The sequence below is a fragment of the Tauraco erythrolophus genome, chromosome 15 (assembly GCF_009769465.1).
Source record: "Tauraco erythrolophus isolate bTauEry1 chromosome 15, bTauEry1.pri, whole genome shotgun sequence".
NCBI classification, from domain to species: Eukaryota; Metazoa; Chordata; class Aves; order Musophagiformes; family Musophagidae; genus Tauraco; species Tauraco erythrolophus.
Genome location: NC_141479.1, coordinates 12,950,154 through 12,970,002, shown reverse-complemented (window position 1 = coordinate 12,970,002; position 19,849 = coordinate 12,950,154). Strand labels below are relative to the sequence as shown.

The 19,849-nt window shown below is 42.8% G+C and overlaps 1 protein-coding gene across 1 annotated transcript in view; it reads right to left on the bottom strand.

The window, feature by feature from the left end:
• CMTM4 (CKLF like MARVEL transmembrane domain containing 4) overlaps positions 1-9,734 on the bottom strand; it is a 34,092-nt gene extending 24,358 nt beyond the window's left edge. The window contains exon 1 of the mRNA XM_086621072.1: positions 9,549-9,734. Coding sequence (XP_086477198.1) covers positions 9,549-9,734 — 186 coding nt within the window. The remainder of the gene's footprint in view (positions 1-9,548) is intronic.
• Between the last annotated feature and the right edge of the window lie 10,115 nt (positions 9,735-19,849).

Here is a 19,849-nt window from a genome sequence, read left to right as displayed (position 1 = left end):
GTCCTAAGGAATCCATTAAAGTTTTTTGGGTTTGTTTTTGTTACGAGGAAATGGTGCAAAGTGTCCTTGCAATCCCAAGGTTCCCAAGATTGCAATCTGAAGGCCCCCTTAGATGCCATGCCTTAAAAGGCAAAAAGAGTCTAGACACACTGGTAAAACAGAACATTAAAAAAATAGATGTAGGCCAGAACATGAAAGAGCGCTGCCAGCTGTACCGGGGAATGCACGAAACCTTCAAGCTCGTCTTGCTGCTCAGACTGTCTTAGAAGCATTACACAGTAGTGTCTCATCCAAAATAGAAAAGAGCCCACAAACTTTCATTGCATAACTGTAAATCCACCTACTTGTGATTTTATAACTCAAGAACAGATCTGCCTAAGGACTGCAAACAAACTTGGCACGCTGCAAACAGAGGACTATAAAACGTTGTTAACACAAAACCCCTAAGACTCTGGCAACAACGCCTTCTCAGCCACAATTCTTCTTGTAGTGCCATCATGAACTAAACATAACGAACATCCCAAAGACTTAGGATACCATCTTATAATTCTGGAAGAGCACTTTTTCCAAAATACTTAAAAAATGTTACTAAGTGATAACATCATATAAAACTAAAAGACCCCAATGTTTAATAAAAGCTTTCATCTATATTATCTTAAAAGCTTCCAAGCATTAAATGCAACATTTTCTTTTAGAAGAGTATATGATCAAACAAAAAATTAATTCGTTCACAACATTCAAGCAGCAATATCAGTTCCTAGCATTAAAATAATTTCAAAAGACAAAAGTTACTGAAGGTTATTAAAGACTTGTAGAACTTAAGTATTTCTTAATATTCTCAACTGCGCTTGCTGCTTTCTTTTCAGTTTAAAATGTACAAAAGTACAGAAAATACTAATATGGAAACACCTGTAGTTGATTCATAAAATAATTTAAAAAAAAAATGCCAGAACTGTTATGAGTAGTGCTGTAACATGGGCAGATTTACAGCACTTGAAAATAACAATGTTCAGCCTAAGTGAAAGCTACAGCGGAAGCATCACTGTATGCAACTCCAGACCCAAGCACAGGACATAGTTCTACACACCAGGCACACGGCTGCTGTGCTTTTAGACTATACTGTACTACGGGAGCTGTCATGAACAAGTTCAGCTCGCTTGCAAGCTGAACACTTTGTGAACGTATATACAACCTAAAGAAAATTTAGAGAAGTGCCTTAAACGACATTATTCAAGCATCAAAATCTGAATATCAAGTTACGTATTAAAAAAAAGTTTAGCTGCAGACAATGCTGAAGACACTTGTTTGGGTTAAAAAGTATCATATTCTTCACAAGCAAATGTATTGAACACCAGAGCCTTAATTACAATTAATTAAATACAATAGTCAGACGTGATACTCAGAGTTATAGTTCCCAGTTTAATTTGCACGCAGCGAAATTAAAACATTAAAAGTTACTCTGCTTACGTGAAACCACATTTCAGGCACTATGTCACTCTAGTTGCACACTGCAGCGTGAGTACAGATTTCATCCTGGACATCTACGGAATCAAACAACACTGGAGACCCACCACTGTAAAGACTGCACTACTTGATTCACGCTGTCGCGTACTGCGTGGGCTTCCGTCCACTGAGTGCTATGCCAGCTCTAAGACCTCTTTGCCCATAGTCAGTAATATTTTTGACCCATCTTCTCTACTCATGGTTGTACGTTCTTACACCTATTCTACACCAGGTTGGTGTTATCCAGCTTTTGCTTTCCTCCTCCCGTATTCTGAAGAATTGATGGAACAAGTTGCAGAGAAATCTAAACATTGCTTCCATGTTTTGGAAGCAACTGACTACTCAAATCATCTGAGAATTAGCTGACTTATTTTTTGAAAAAATCAGAACTTTTTTTTATTCTAGCTCGAACTTAGAAGTAGCAACTACTTCCACAACAAAGTAACAGCAGTTGACCCACTGTTAAGAAGTCTGTTCATTGTGCATCTAGTCCTCTTCGTATACACAATTTCAGTACAAAATTAATTGTTGAGGTCCAAAAGCAAGGCAGGTATATCTGAAATGCAATTTTGAGCACAGGATGACAACTAACAAAAAGTGTGCAAGCTGATTTGACAAAATGATGCATTCACTTGCATCAGAAATAACCATAATCATAAATACTTATATAATAAGTATAGGAGGAATCTGTTATTTTACAGGAAAAACACAGCCTCTTAAGTTTCTAGTCCTTCTCCTTGTCTTCTTATCTCAAGATAATTAAATCACTAGAGAGGCTCATCAACAAAAGGCACTACCAGAAAGATCACAAGAAAAGAGGGTAGCTTTCCAAATAATAATATCATTAGAACTATATTTCTTACTGTAGCATCTACAATTAGTACAGTGTAACTCTTACTATTACACTGATTCATAATGGGAGGAAAAAAATAGAGCATACTTATTCCAGAGATCATAGAAATTTCTTCTGAAAGCAGAATTTAAAACTGTCCACTATCTTAGAGAGAAATTTGTAACAGGAATTTGGAATTTACTGACAGTAGGACACCAGCTCACAGCCAGATGGTAGTTAAAGAGACACCACAAAGACCAAAATACATTCACCCTTCTGTGGGAAGAAACCACAGTTTTTTCTTTAGTCGCACACAGAAACAATAAAAAGCAAAGCTAAACAGAGTTATCTCATCATTCTTCCCTCTATGGTAAATGTCAATGTAAAAATATCACCACATGGCAATGCAGATCTACAACCTTTAAAGAGAAATCTTTCCAAAGAGAAATCAAGAGTTTGAGACACTGAAGAGAAACGGTTTAACTAAAAAGGATTTCTAAGCATATTTGTGTATTACAAATATGATCCTTTTAATAGGATATTATAACAGTCTTTTTGTAAGACCAAATGCCAAAGATCATCGGTATCCACTGTCACACTTAACTTCATCTGAACAAGCAACTATAAATACCACCGAGAACAAAAGCTCAACATACAACACACAGAGTCACAAGGATTTCTTATATAAATACACATTTATTGTCTGGAAATTATAAGAGAATAAAAGGTGGAAGATACGGTTAGTCACAGAATGACTATGAATTACCAAAGCAATCCTAGGAATCTCCAGCTGAGGTTCAAAAAGTGACTTGTCATCATACACACTGGTAAGGCACTCCAGAAAGGCTGCCTACTACTCAGGTTGTGTCTGCTGAGAAATGATCACCTCAGTCGGAGCGTGGTGCAAGGAAGGCCTGGCGATGGTGCTGACACCACAGAGGCTCTCTTACGAGCAGAGTCCAAAACAATTTTGCCTTGCCTTGTGCAGCAAGATGAAGGCTGGCTGACAGCAGACAGCTGTTTCCAAGTGCACGAAGGAATAAGGAGTAGTTATGGAAAGTGGCAATGCTAACACAAGAACAAATGGCAATAAATTTGCTAGAATTAAGTTCACACCAGAAATGAGGAAGTTTCTACATCTCCGAAGCGCAGAACAAACGAGCAAAAGCTAACTTTAAGATGAAAGTATCACTTATGGAAAAAAGCAGCAGGTACAGGGCTGTCTGTGACACTAAAGCTGCCTTAGAAGGCTCAGATGTCTCCTGCAGTGGTCTGCTGCTCACCAAGACCACTGAATGCTTTACATCAGGATCAAAAACCTGACCACCATGGAATGATCTTATCATGGAAAAAACATCACCTACTGACCTCTATTAGATACAGTCTAATTTTCTGTAGCTTAGTTAGCACCCCCTCAACATAAAGCCAAACTTTACAATAAGTAAAGTAAAAGAAATCTCAATTTATTCACATGGATTCAGTGGCCAACTGTTAACTTCTGTGATTTACAGAATGACAATGCCTGTAAAGCACCTGGCTACCTGCTCTAACAACCCTTGCTCCCATTCTAACAAGAATCACACTGGGGTGGGAGGCTGGAGACTCCATCTAATCCTTCCCTCCAGAAGGGATCAGAATGAGATGCTGAGCTGAATGCACAAGAAGGCAGAGATAATGAAATATGAGATTACTGAACACCTCATAATAGTTTTCAATCAGATTCTAATAGTTAATAATTAGCTTATTCCTTGGAACATAAATGTTATCACTCTAATTTTTTAATATAATTAATAATAAGAATTTTCACTAGTCTTACTAACCAGGTAGACGTGCATTACAGGCGTTCTGGATTTCGTTCTCTTCATCGCAAACAGATCCTGATAGCAAAGAATTTTACTGTAGTCCTGGCCTTACCAATTTCTGGATCTGGAAATGTATAATGACAGTAAGCCACAAACCAACTTTTTCCAATGTTCAGCTACTCTCCACCAATGAAGATGGAACTTTTTATTCCAAAAATTATGAACATATGAACTGCTATTCCGACTAGATTTCATTTAGATCAAAATCTTGCCTCCACTGACAGGCAATAGCATATGCTATAGAGAACAAGACAAGAGCAAGCACACAGTGACACTTCCCAGTACACTCATCAGCACCTTGTAGCCCAGAGACCTCCCAAGCAGAAGTATTATCTTCTTCAAAAAGAGTCTCCAATGGATTTTTGTAGCATTTGGAACAGACACATGACGAAAAGAAAGTCTAGGGTGGTCTGAGCCACAGAGGCCATCACTAACCACCACAAGGGCCATTGTCTTTTAAGCCAGCATGTGATAAGGGTTTTCTGACACTTGCTACTTCCATCAGAAGCTTGCTCTGTGATCTTTACTGCTCCATTAAACCATTCCTAACTACTGCCAATGTCGCAAGAACTGGCCAGGCACAATTTTTCACATCCATTGTCCCAAATGATAAAGGTGACATATGTTACTCTAAATCAAGTGCCTGTGAAAACCTGGCAGGATCCCAGTGAGAACCAACAAGGCTCCCAACAGGATACTGCCTGGTTTTCTCATAGCTCACCTGATGGCTTGATGAACAGCCCACCTGGAGCTACAGTTTCCAAAGAAACCAAGAAGCAGAAAACAGGCAGTCATGATTCACTGGTGGAATTTCAGTAGGAAATATATGTCTACAGCCAACTTTAATGACAGGAAGATCCTTGAAGGTGCAGAACTATAACAATCAAGGAAAAATAACACTGCATTTAGAAAAGCTGAAGAGAAAAATAAAGAAGAGGAGAAAAAAACAGGCAATCTCATCTAAAGTGAAACAATTTCCAGCAAAGAGGTGGTACCTGCTAATCAATCTGTCTCTTTTGCTGACAGCAATGGGCACCTCCTGATTCCTCACATAGTAAACACTTCTTCAGCAAGGACACTCAGAAAAAGGAGAGACTCTTCTTAGGAAATTCAAGGGAATGGGGAAGAAGTACTGAAATGAAACAAACCATTTGAGGATGTCCATAGGAAAGTCTTCTAGAGATAAATGTTTGATTATTGTACAATAATCTTCATAGTTATTATTAAAGCATCCAAAAGCATGAGAAACATTAAACCATGCCAGGGAGTAATGAAAATAAACTCTAAAGACCTTTTCTGCTCTGGTCTCCAAGGACAGCTATCTAATCTCTCACGTCTGCTATATGGCAAGGTACTGCTCCATCTAAATGCGAGAAACTCAACTGAGACAACTTCCACCTAGGTTTCAACTTTCCCAAAGGAAAAGCCTTTCTTCGGTTAGTACACAAGCATACTGGCTTCTCTCTGACTTCCATTTCAAGTTCAAACCTTCATTTAAAAAAAAAAAAAAAAACAACCAAACACATACAAAACAAAAACCCCAAAACAAACATGAGAGCTCCATAACACTTGGAGTCTGTCCCCGCTCCCATTCATTTCACTCCACACCGTTTCCTTCCCGCCTGCCTGATGACACTCGCTCAGGTATCTCAGCCACCCCAGTGGCCCTGAAAACTCCTTTCCAGATATGGTCCAACACTCACCACGTTCCTTTGAGCTGCTTCTTTAAAAGAGGCTTACAGCTCCAGCAGATGTTTCCTCACAGATCCAAATAAACACACACACAACTATTTCAACAGAACGATCAGATACAGGCAAAAGAGCTACCTTCTGAAAAGCTCACCTACCTAACAATAAAAGTTCCAAAAAGAGGAAAAACAGTTCAATACTAAGTTATCCCACATGGGTTCTTTTTATTACTTCCTCGCTATTCTTCATATTGAATATTACTGACCATCAGCAGGCAGACGTACGTATTCCATAACTGTTCAACTTAGCCTTAAATATTAGTAAGAAGTTCTAAATAGTACAATAGTTTTCTTAGTTTGCATAACAAAAAAACATAATGCTATTCAACCTCTTCTAAGAGTCAAGGGAAAGAAAGCCTAAATAAGACTTAAAAAGTTGCACAATATTATGAATGAATCATCATAAAACATTATGTCGGTGCCCCTGTAGGGCAATTTAGGGCATATTCTCTTGAAATATTAATAAATATGAGTTAAAACTATTCTCCCCTCTAGCAGCACCTAAACCACTCCATATGCCTAAAACATCGTACTGCTTTCCATCTTGTAACAACTCCTGTAACTATGTTTGGAATCAATAAAGACAAACCTACACCAAAATAAGAGAGCCCTACAATCACCTATTTTCAGTCGCTTGCTTGGTTTTTCCCCCATTCCCTGTTCCTCCTGCTTCTGACAATCAAAAATGGGCATTCGGAAGAGCCACCATTTAAGCCACAATGCCCAACAGTTATCCTTCATACACAGCACAAGGAATTAATTTGCAGAAAGTCCTTCAACTGAAGATTAGAGAGAACAGCAATGTTTGTCTTGAGCTGATACTCTTTTCTGCCAATCATACACGTATTTTAAGACGAAACCTGACACTAAATGAAGCACAGGCATTGTAATCTTTCCTGTAGCATTCTTTTTACTAGAATAGAGACCTTTTATCTTAACCAATGCTTGGTTGAGTGTTTAAGTTTTCTTGTGGGCAATAAAGGGAGTTCCTCCCTTGTTTTTAAGAGCTAGAGTTCTACACTATGGACTTTGAAACATTTTAGTTCCTACAGTATTTTTATAAAGATATTACTAAACATTATAATTAAAATAATTATACTTGGCAAATAAGCAAATTATGTGCACTGTGGAACATGTTCTCTCCTTTCTTTTCCAAAAACTGCTGAGTGTTCCATCGTTTGCAAAATTCAGTAGTCTGCTCTACCAGTCATTACCATGAATCAGATAGAGTTCCTTTTGAGTGCAACTGTGCAGAAACTAAACATGTTGAGATGGTACACAGGCTTCCACCTTATACTAGCTAATTTAATTTCTTGTTAACTTCTGACCCACTGGATTCATACACTCCGTAGGAACCATGGGCAATAGCTCAGATCACTCTTACTAAAAAGGCACAAAACATTACTCAGTTCCCCTTGAGATACTAATCTGCATGGATACATCTTCCTAACGTCCTGGAAGTACAACATCTTTATTCAAGAGACAAGAAAACTCCCCTATCTGTAATTCCAGCACAGCGTGACTTTCCCCTCATCTTTCTTTACAAGACTTAAAAAATTTAGAGGTGTACTCCACGTAGCTTTGAAACTCGTTCCAAGCAAATTGGAGTTTATTATTAAAGGATTCACTTACTCATGATCAGTAATCACTCATTTTAATTACAAGCTTTTAACGTGACTTGCCACAGTTATTAGTGTACTACAGAAAGGATCAGCAGTAGGAACAGAAATAAAAATCCCGAGGGCAGATTATTTCAGCATATTAGGCAGCATCACCCCAGGACTTGCACCACATGGACAGTTTTTAACAGTTCAAAGACAGGTAGATGTTGCACAGTGATGACAGAATCTTTGGCTTCAGTCCTGAGAATACATAATGCAAATACAGCTATTCCCTGTTGTTAGACTACTCAGGTAACACGCTCACTGCTACCGCTTGCAGACCACAGATTCTGTCCTACACCGAGATGAGAAGAAAACAAATCACACTTCCAAATTCTGGATTTTACTGGGTATTCGTAAAAAATGATAATAGATTCATCACTGCAGTCCTCTATAAACTTGTGTCACTGTTGAACCTAGGATACTTTGAATATATTTTACATGAAACCTGTACCTGCAAGCTTTGTCTTGTACTAACCAGAAGTGGATTTAAATGCTGCAGTTATATATATATATATATGAAATATTAAAACGTTTCTGCCATCACAGTCCCCAAAGAACTCATCCATTTTAACAGACAACAATTTGCAGTACCATATAAGAAACTTCTTAAAAATTTATTTCAAGATCACCGCCATTTTCATAAAGCATCTATTTTAAAATATCTTAAAAAAACATATTCGTTGATTTAAAAAATATTAATTTGAAAGTGACTCTGAAAGTGGATCAGACGAAGGCAAACAACAGCATCAACAGAAAAACTGACCGAACGCTTAGGTGTCATTACGCGTTTAGTTGCCATGGTGCTTTAAGCCCCGCACAGACTCCGTCAAACTAAACAGTTCAGCTGTTCGAAGTACATGGACATGCACAGCATATGTTTTATTCCGAAGGGAAAAACGTGGGTTGGGTTTCTTTTTCTTCCAGGGTTTCTTTTCTTTTACTCTGTGCACTTAGAGAACTTCACCCGTTACAGGCAAGCACCTACGCGAACTCTTCCCAGGCACCCGAGTCGACTCCCTCCTCACCGAGAAACCGGGAGCGGGCAGCTCCCACCCGACGGGGCTCTCGGGACCGCACGACCCCGCCGGGCCCGGGAGGCGGGAGCCCCCCCGGCTGCCCGCACGCCCCGGGCCGGCCCCCGGGGCAGCTTCACCTGGTCAGAACCGGGAGCTGCCTCCAGCCACAGCCACGCCGCTCCCAACGCCTCGCGACGGTAAGGCCACCGAAGTGAAAGAACATTTCATGTTTCAACCGAAATATTTATGTACTGAGAAGTTGGCAGTTTTTTTTTTTTAACCCACACAAAACCTGCAGCGTGGGGTTTTTTCCATACGCTCCCAGGGCACGGCAGGAGCTGGCACACACACTGAGCTAAAATCTCCTACTAAAACCAAGGGGGGCAGCTGAACAGCCCTACGAAACGCGCCGTAGCGGAGGCCGATCCCGGGTCGCTTCCCGCTGCGAGGGGAAGCCACACCACCTGACGGGAGCATGCCCGGACCTCCCTCGAGCCACCCGAAATCCACCAGCGTTTCCTCCCGCCGCCGCGGACGGCAGCGGGGCAGAACAGCGGGAGCCGGGACGGCAGCTCGCGCTGCTCCCGGGCCGCACCGAGCCTCCCCCTCGCACCGGGCGGACACAGCCCCTCGCAGCCCGCGGAGGTGACCGTTCAAACACGGCCAAACGGCGCTCCCGGGCGGCGGCTCCCGGCCCGCGGCGGGCTTCCCGGCCGCCTGAAATGGAGGACGGTTGGGCCGCCGCCAGGCGCCGCGCCCGCAGGTACGCACCTCGCCGCCGGGCCGGGAGGGCGAGCAGCACGGCCCCGCCACCGCGGGTGTCTTCTCCTGCTCTCCGCCCGCACCGGTACGGAGGAGCCCGCCGCGGGAGTCTCTCTGGAGCGTGGGCGGCCACCGGCCCGCTCCCCGCCGGCGGTACCTACCACCTCGGCCAGCTTGATCCTGCCGAAGGTGCCCCGCAGGTAGTCCAGGTCGCAGCGGAGGCCGCCCAGCCCGCGGCGCTGGCTGACGGGCTCCGTGGTGGGCTGGTAGGGACTGCTGGCGCCCGAGATCATGGAGGTGCTGGACGCCTCGCCGTCGAAGCCCTCCAGGTCATCGCCGTTCCTCATGGTGCCGCTGGTGCCGGTGCCGCCGCGCTACTGAGGGGCTGACCGCAGAGCTCCGGCCCGAGCCGCGCCGCGCTCACCTCGCGGAGCGGCGCGAAGGCAGCATGGTGCGGTGCGGCGCGTGCCCCGGCCCCGCGCGGGAGGAGAGCGACGGCGCGCGGGCAGCCCGCGGCGCCGCACACCGCCCCGCCGCTCGGGGGCGCGCTGGCCCCGCAGAGGGGCGCGAGGACCGCCGTGCCCGAGGCCGCCGCGGCGCGCCCGGGACGGGCTCCCGCCGGGACGGGCCGGGACCGCCGGGGCACCCCCAACCCCCGCGGCGGCGCGGCCGCCCCGCACTCGCTCCCCTCCCCCGGTCCCGGCACGGCGGCTCAGCTCCGACCGGGGACGCTGCGGCCGCCGCTCCTCCCCCTGCGCTCAGCGGAAAGGGCGGAGAGAGCCCGCCCCGGAGGGCGCGCCGCGGCCGGGCGGTGCCTCCACCGGCTCCGCGGCCGCCCGCCCGCCCCGCCCCCGCGGCCGACACCTGCCCCCGGCCGCGTCCCCGCCCCCGGGTCGGCCTGCGCGCCGCCCGGGCAGCGGAGGGGCAGCCACCTGCCCCCGGCCCGGCGGGGTCTTACCTGCCCCGCGGCGGGCGGATGCGGCCGCCGGGTCACCGTGCTCGGCAGGAGGTAATCGGAGATGGCAGCCGGTGCCTCCCGGCAGTTTCGGCGCTTTGGAAGGCGTTAGCGGTCTGTTGCGTTACAGGCTTTTTGACTGCGGGTTTTGAAATGCATTGGTGTTGATGCTCAACACTGAGGAGGTCAGCGATACTGACAGTTTAATGGCATCCGTAACTCGGGCGTAACCCTTCGAGATTCCTAACGCAGGTCACACCGCTCAGAATTGCACCTTCAAGCTGTTACGATACTGTACCTGCAGTAGTTCGAATACTGGAAATCCTCAGGGTGTTCTTCTGTGAGTGTTAGAAACATTTTAAAGTGTCATTTTAAATAGTGAAGTTTTCCAAGTAAACGGTTACTTTTGACAAGCTCTGAATCACTTTTTGGAGACACTTTCTCCTGCTGTGTTGCTATAATTAAGGAAAAACTGCAACATAACCTGGCAAACACAGGTGTACCAAATGCAGCTGAAGTGATTTTTTAACATGGAGACAGACAGAGTGCTGTCTACCACAGACCAAGCTGAAATTCAAGTGTTCAGTGTTGCATCTTTATCGGCCAGATCCCTACTCTTGTTCTTGGCATTGACAGTCCACACCATTTTCTCTTCTTTCATATTACTAGTACAGGACTTTCACATATATTAATTCTTCTACCATCTTCCTCTGGCCTCCAAGAGTCTTTCTTACCGCTACCGTTTTTGTGTTTTCCACAAACACTGTGGATTATCAACATTGTGATTTCCTTTCCAGTTGACTTTTTGTTTTGCTTCATCTCTCCCTTTCGGTTCTGTTGAAGCCTCTTTAATCCCTCTTCTTTTAGAGGGTTCTGCCCAGTACAACATGATTTTTAATTTCAAGATATTTTTCTTCTTTTCTTTGGCATCTGTATAAATAGACCCTAAAAAGTAGGGCCAAAGAGACAGACTCAGCTGGTGCACTAGAGAAAGAGTTGGAGTCTTGTCCACCATTAACAGTCACTGCTTGGTTAACTGGAGATAGAGTTCACAGTATGCAGCCAATAGAAGTCTTTTGTAGCTTCTCCGGTACACCCCGGTGCTGGAAGAGGCTGATATTCTCAAGCAAGATGAAGAATTAGGAGACATGCTTAAGAAAACAAAAACATTGCCCTGTGGTGAAGGATAAATGGCAGGAAAAGAAAAAAAAAATTAAAGGAAGGAAAACACGAGGAAGGCAGGGAGAATGACAAACTCTGTTGCTTGGGCCACATGAAACTAGCCTAACAATAAGAAATCACAAACAAAGGGGTAAATCCTGCATTGGCACAGGCCTGGCCATGATGGACTAATAAGTTTTTACAGTCTCTTATTTCAGTTCCCATATAACTCCAAGGAAATCAGAAGTCTCACAAAGCTCTTTTTCTTGCAGGAAGTATCATGGGTAGGTGGCTGCCACTTCCAAGATCTTCTTTGGATTCTTTTTAACTTCAGGCTTCACAGCTATTTCAGGAACACAGGATTTTCACATTTACCGACAGAGACATTTAATGTTTGTTTTGAAGGACTGCAGTTCTAGAAAACTATCCTGAGAAAAATAACGAAAACATTTTCGAAAGATTCAGTGAACACTATTTTGATGACTCTGTTGCAGTTCTACTCAAAACTCATCAGTACGTTGACGGAGAATCAACAGGCAGTATTGTAGAAGGCAAACGAAGGACAAAGGGAGAGACGGTTGACTGATTTAAGAAAAAGGCTAGGTGATAAGAGATCTTGGTTCTGTTTTTTGGCACTGCCTCCTGCGCAGCTTTGAGCAAACTTCTAAATAGCTCAGTTTTTCCTATGAAGCGGAGGACACAAAGTTTAAATGTATTTGAAATCATTAGAGCATTTTGAGAATACCGCCAGGTATGCACACACCGAAACCCCTCTGTTCTTTAGTCACAGTTAAGTGTCCTCTCTGCTCTATCCGAAGTGTTATTTGAACAATTGCGAGGCATGTTTTCAGCGAGCGTGTTGACAGTTTCACTGACCGCGGTTTCACAGACGCTCCGGGCAGCAGGATATTGGCATCGCCATCCACGGTCATGGTGCCCCTTTCGGCACCGTGGTCTGTACAGCCAGCGTCCCCCTTGCTATAAGTGGCACAGTGCCAATACCGAGCCATACTGGGGGATTTTCTGGCGTCCTCCTGGACGGGTGGGTGGGCTGGACAGACTTGGCAAGGGCTTGTGAGGTTGCTGCCAACATTTAACAAAGGAATCCTTTACACACATTCTTGCCTGATACGGCACCTTTTCAGCCTGCTCCGTAGCACTTGAAGGAAAAAAATGTCTACGTTTAATATGTAAATAAAAGTATTGATCCAGTAAAAAGGTCATTGCATTCATCCAAGGCAGATCACGTTGCTTTCAGATAACTTTGTTTTTACAAGTTCATGAGCTTTCCAAGCACAGCCTGCCGTTTCATCATGTGGCTGCATACCAAGACTAGGAAAATGGGGAACGAGGTCAATGATCAGCACTCAAGACACCACCATAGTACACGCTAATCAGATCATAGAATTCATCAGAGGATTTCACATCCAGCTAAAATATGATTGAATAGAGAAAACATGGAAGAAACAGCACAGAGGGGAGGAAATCCAAGTATGCTATTCATAGACACTATAATAAAATGATCAAAGATCTGTATTTTTACAGAACAGTTAAGCCAGCTTTGACAGAATTAAAAATTCCCTATCAGAAAGAATGTCCAGAACAGTGGTAATAAGTTAAAATCAACTGGTGATTTAGGTGTAAAAAGCAGTGGAAAGAGAATCTTATCACTGATTAAACTGAACAAAACAACCCTCACCTCTCAACTTCCATCTCAGCTATTCATACAGCCTTTAATAAACTTGTGAACTTCCTGTGGGTTCATTTCATTAAGCACATTTAAGTTTTATTTTCAAGATTAAAGTGTGTGATTCTCTTGCAACTGATATCAACTTAAAACCAGATTTTAAAAGCTGCATTTATGTAGTTTTAACACACTTAAAAATATTTTAATGTTTACACATAAAATTTTGTAGATCTGAAGGGCACTTACTATGAATGGTGCTTAAATGTCATTAAGAGTGTGAAAGGAATTAGAATCCTAACAGGAAAGTTAGATCCGTGCAAGTACCTGAAAAGCGCTGAGAGGTTCTTTAAGAAACTGCTCCAGTATTTCCACATGACCTACCAAAGGGAAGGAGCACTGGTATGCTGCCAAATTCCAAGAGAGCTGAGCAGTGATTAGAGCTTAACTCTGGCATCAGAGAGGAGGTTTTTTTCCCCCTTGAATTTCTCAATGTAAAACATTCTGAAGTTTTTTCTAAATTTCTCAGGGTGAGGGACGACGATGACGGACACCCATCCCACCCTAATAAAGAACCTGCTTTCGGAAAACATCTGGTAGTTTTAGGTGCCTTAATTCAGTAAATTGTCCATTTTCACAGTGTGGGAGTGTGGCACGCACACTTTGATTCTGTAGCCATGAGAAGCATGGGAAGCAGACAAATAATTTTGCTGAGTCAGAGTTAGGAATTAATACAAGAGGAATAAGCTGCAAGTTCTGACATGGACTTTCAGCACAAGGAAAACTGGACAGAACAGTGGGGACTCATGCAGTCGGTTATCTCTAACTGGTAGAGGATGACTGCTGCTGAACAGTGCGATTCCTACTTCAGCATGTCCAACCACAGCTGAAGTAGCACTGTGCAACCTCCCAGGGTAAACACAAAGGCACCTCAGGAACAGTAATTCAGTAATTCCTCAGCTAGGAGTCAAAGCATAGTCATATCAACCCAGGAAAGCACCAAAGCAGAGAGGACAGAAACTAATTTGAAGGGCAACCTATAAAAACTTCTCCCGCTGAATATCCATAAAAGTTTCACAGGCTGACAGCATAGTGCCTGCTTCTCAAATATGAGTGTTCTGTAATGGTGTTTTAGGCACAAACTGACAGCACAGCGAGTGACTCTCGGCTTCTTGTCCGATGAGGAAAGTGCAGATCTCGTAACAGAAAGTGTTAGTGACTTAGTTAGTTTCTGTCCTGCAGTTATACTATAACGTAAGCCCATGCATACTTTCAACACCTTCACCTATATCCCAGCCCTTATGCTTTGGAAAACAAACAGAGTAGCCCTGGAAGCCCTATAGGCCCTGTACGCTTGTGTGACAGATTCCTCTAACGTCAGCACCATGGGGCAGCCACCAGGTCTCACACCTGGGACCAGAAGGCTGCAGTGACTGGAAGTCACCACAGGACCTGTCCCAAGGAGTAGTATGGGGTTGGCTTCACTTTTTAAGGGGACAGGTGAAAGTGTCACTCCTGAAATTTCACCATCACTATCAGGAAACAGTATATCCCCTTCAAAAACCAACCAGCCAAAAAATTCCACCACCACCACCACCCCCCACCCCCCCCCGAACAAAAGCAAGAAAGGCAACACTGGCAATAAAATTAGTTAGACCCTTACTGTGCAAACTTATGAACATGACTTTATACGCTACTAACAATGAGCCACTCACAGAGCAACTCTTTTTTTTTTTACTCCAGGATTAGAAATTGACACCTCCTTCAGTATTGTCTATCAGTACAGTTGGTTTCTTTTCCCCTGCCTTCATCACTGATGAAGGAGTCACTGACTCCTTTCACCTCCAAAAACTTTTAAGGACATCTCCAATCTGCAAGTGCCAGAGAGAGGTTACCTTTCAGCCACATCTGCGCTGAAGGGCAGCAGACATTCTACATAGCAGGGAGGTGAAATTAATTTCAAAAAAAAGTAGAAGCAAAACCTCATATTCTTAAGAAAAGTGCCAGTGGACCTTTAATGGTGCTGGGAACCAGCCAAGACTGTGGGTTATATTTCTTTTGAAAGAATCCTGTATAATGAAGCACACTGAAAAATATGCAGAGACTGACAGCAGTGTTTATTTTATTCATGGCACTACATTTATTCAGGGAACAGATGAGAAAAAAGCCCTGAACTGAGAAAAAAGGTAGTCTTCTTCCAATAATACCATAAAAACACACAGGCCTATAACAGAAGGGCAGAAAACACTACATCCCTCTGACTGCCTGGGCATGGGCATGCTGCCCCTGTGATATCCAGTATTTTTATAGTAAGAGATGGAGATGTAGGGTACAGCAGGCCTTTGGAGGGAAAGAGCTGTTTTTTATTTTTTGAGGAGGTGGGAAGCTGAAGGGGAGGATGAAAAATTGTATAAACCATGTTTTATAAGCAAAGTTTTAAAGGTCCCTTAGCTGGCTTTAAAAAAAAATAAAGATGAAGTACACTCACTACATTCTTTCTTTCCATGGACGAAACGGGCCAGTGAAAACAACTGACCTCAACTGTTTTAACACTGCGTTTGTTGTTACGTAACCAAACCAGTCAGTCCCCTGCACTTCTGGTGGGGAACTGTGAATGTTAAAAAAGTGCATTTTAATTATCCTGTTGAATTCGTTTCACTTACAGCTATTGCTGACATCAGCTAACATGACAACAGTTCAGATAGTCCTTTTTTCCTTACTCCCTCCATATGACAGAACTTTATATGCAGCTAATTTGGCTCATTCCCTTGCACAGTATTTCTTTAGTTACGTGTCTTCTACATGCAAGGGAAAGTTTTTTTTTTTCTCTTTTTTTAAACAGGCAAAATAATTTTAAAGTCTTCCATCACTGGTTATAAACTCAAGGCAGGCATACAGCCCCAACTCTACAAAGCCATACACAGCGGAACTAATAAATCCTGATTCCTTGCAGACTTAAGTCTTCTCTTCCTACCTTCCCCACCTCACCCCTCCCACTAAGCCCAATGACCCAGCACCCTCCCAAGGGTCCCTTTTCACACACAGCAGGCTTAGCTCCTATTTATGTCCTCGAACTACTGCTTGAGCAAAAGGAAGCAAGTGCTATGCCAGGTTCCATGTGTGCAGACCGACAGATTTTTGTTTGGCCTGTCTCGCCTATGAACCAGCCAAATTTACTTGGCAATCCCTACCTAAAGCAAAGGAAATCTTTGGATTTATCGTCTCCACCAAGCCACTAATTTTCATGCAACTGGTATTAAGTCAGCTATCTGCGAGATCTATCTTGTTACTGAAGTTGGCCAAAAGATTTATGTTATTTTTGAGGAGAGGGTAGAATGGCACAGAGCACAAATGCAAGAGCAAACAGTGCTAAAATTATTTTAAATATGACAACATTTTCTCAATACTTGTGTTGTACTTCTGTTCAGCTAAAAGGTGACTTGGAGAGATTTTGACAGGCTTTTGCTAAATTTGAAATATTTGAGATCCTTCCAATTTCTCAGTCCAGCAAAACTGCATTGCAAGGCATCGGTCAAAACATCCTAATACAGCTAGTCAACCAGTTGCCAATTATAGTTGCCTACTGACAATCCAGTATTTTTCTGAGGCATCCGTGCTTTTCCCAGGAAAGTAAACCTGTGTGTAACAATTCTGGTTTATAACATACACAAATTTCAGTAATAATTCAGTAACCCCAACACCACCTTATGCATGTCGAAGGCTAATATACCACTTGCTTGTTTCAAACCCAGCCCATTACCACAGGAACTAACAATTATTACCAAAGGATATTTTCAGCTGACAGCAGTTGAGTCTTCATGAGTCGAGTCACACAGTGAGATTATAGCACGGATAAGAGAAGTCTGTATGGCTCTTCTTACTAACCTCCACACCTAAGCTAGATAAATCCAGTTCTGGGTTTGGCTAGAAGCACCCAGCGCTCTCCCCGTAGCCTTCTGCCTTTGTTTTGGATTTAAGAGATTTTCTGTGCAGTCAGTGACTGATCTTTAATAAAATGGAATTTTTTACTACTTCTCCCTCTCTGCCTATGGGCACATTAACTTTTAGACCATCTGAAAATTCGGAACACCTTCACATTCTAATAATCTCCAAAGCATACTCAGTATACCAAGTCCTTCATGGATAATCATTTGATTCCTCTGGAAAAGAGAGGTTTTAATTTGTGAGTCCTTAGTGATTTATTATGAGTGTAAAACAGTTTTTATTAACCAACCATAGCAAGTAAAATTCATCTTTACCTTTATCTTACCATTTAAGACATGATCAATATGGTCACTTAAACTTGAGTGCAACATCCAGGTTTGCTCCGTGTGAAGTCTGTGTTCAGACACGAACTTTAATTACTGGGCCTCTGCCTAGGCATGTATTACCCTCCCACAACACATGTCCACCATTCCTATTTGCACTGTGTCCATGTTGGGAATTCGCTGCACCTCGCTCAGGCTTTACCACCTATCCCAAACTGCACCGCAGGACAGCTGGTGTCAGACCAAAAACTTGGCTGGGCTCTTTCACAGAGAGGAATGGGGAAAATAGGGCAAGACAAAAATTGCAGCCAGTCACCTGGGCAAATGCATGCAAGTCAGAGAACTCTGTCCTCTAGTCCCTCAGCTAAACGTCCAGTGAACATTACATAGGGTCAATCTGGTCAAAGCCTCAGTAGCCATCTCCATCCATTATCTTTTCTGTGGTCTTAATATCTCTGCTCTGTCAATTAACTCACTTCTAACTGGTCATTTCATTCCATTTCTACAAGGAAAGTCCCTGATTTTTGGAATGCTGTCAATCTGGTAAGCTGAGTGCCAGAGATTTACAATTGCACGTTTCCTTTTCTCAACAACTTCAATATTTCACATGCTTACAAATATTAATGCAACACTATTCCTTAGCACCTTTTAGTTGCAACCATCTTTCTGACATATTTTGAAGGATTTTTCTTGGTTTTAAGCATTTGGCAAGTCTGAGACAAGGATGACATTTTTACATGCACCAAAAAGCTATAGTGAGTGTTACACACAAACAAGTACTAACGGTTTCATTAAGTGAATATTCATACTGCAGAATCAAACATGGCAGCTTGTGCAACCTAATTCAGCTCTCTTGTGCACAAATACAACGGTTTCCTTTTAGTGCTGGACATTGCTATTGCAGCTTTTGTCCTGAAAGTAAGGAACCAGAGTGTCTTAAGACAATTCAAAATTAGAAAGAAAAAAAGCTTAACCCATATTAACAAAAATTTTAGAACTGAATTAAACTGCTTTTGTTTGGGAAAAGTTCAGTGATTCACTCTTTGAAAGATACTTGGCCTAGGAAAAAAAAATAATATCTGCCAAACAAGAATCATTACGGGAACATCACAAGCAATGCATATAGCATCCTGCAATGGCACGTTCAGCAGCATTACCTACAGGCATGATCCCAACTCTGCCACCTTCTGGACTGGGAACATTTCCTCTCCAGAAACCTTCAGCAAAACATAATCATAATTAATTGTCAGGAAGAGGGGAGTCAAGGATCTCTTTCTTCATATAAAAATTACAACTAGCAACATTGATTCTGCCACATAGAAAGTCTGCAAACAAAGGCAACAAAGAAAAGCTATTACTTCCCTCGTTTACAACATTATCTTGCAGACCTCTTACTTACAACTGTTCGCGTGGTTTCAATATAATCCCTCCAGTAACTCAAAGTCTGTGACTATTAATACTGGAACATAAACCAAAGTGATTACACAGCTCTTCCAGAGAGCATCAGTGCTACACATCATCTTACACCAACACGTCAAATCTTTTGCATCAGCTACTTCTAAACAATGTCAGCACCACGCTCTTAGGTGCATTGCTGTATTTGGCAAAAGAAATGTCTGCGGTGCTAATACGACTATATCTATGTTTTAAGCCAGTTTAAAGCAGAATTAGATGCCCTACACTTAAGATTTACGGAGACATGCGTGATTTTGAAGTGTTGTAACACCACAATTATACCACCACTTGTAAAGTGCTTCATTTGAGAAAATGAACTTGAGCTTTTTTAAGCATTTGAATTTCAAGAGACATTGATGTACATGTACAAGTCAGAGCTTGCTTCATTCCACTTCTCCAGGGAAAAGAGAGCATGCTAGATCAGATTCTGCCCTCACCTGCACTTCTGCAACTCTCATTACATGGAATGGCTGTTTATGAACTACAGTCACATTTGACTGCAGAAATCACAGATGTTTGTGAAACGAGGCCCATGTGGTGTCCCAAAGCATTAGTTCAGACTGTTGGCTTTCTTAATTATTTGTGCTTACATTATCTTCTCCACACAATCTGAGAAAAAGTAAGTAGTTATTAAGAAGACTCTAGTAGAAGAGGTAGAAAGCTTTACGTCAATGCTTGCTTGAAAGAGAAACTGAATTCCAGCAAAAGTGTGCTTTCTGAATTAAACTTCCCATATCCTATGAATATATTATTTATTTTTTTAATTTAAAAGACCAAATAACAGAGGAGTCCTGCTTTTGGTACTAAAGATTCAATTTAGATATTCCATACAGCTCTACATATAGACCAGACAACCAGAGTCTGGTTCAGGTTGTCAATAACAGCCTAATAATCTATAGCCCTTCCCTTGTCTGCATTTGAACTACAAAGGCTCAGAAA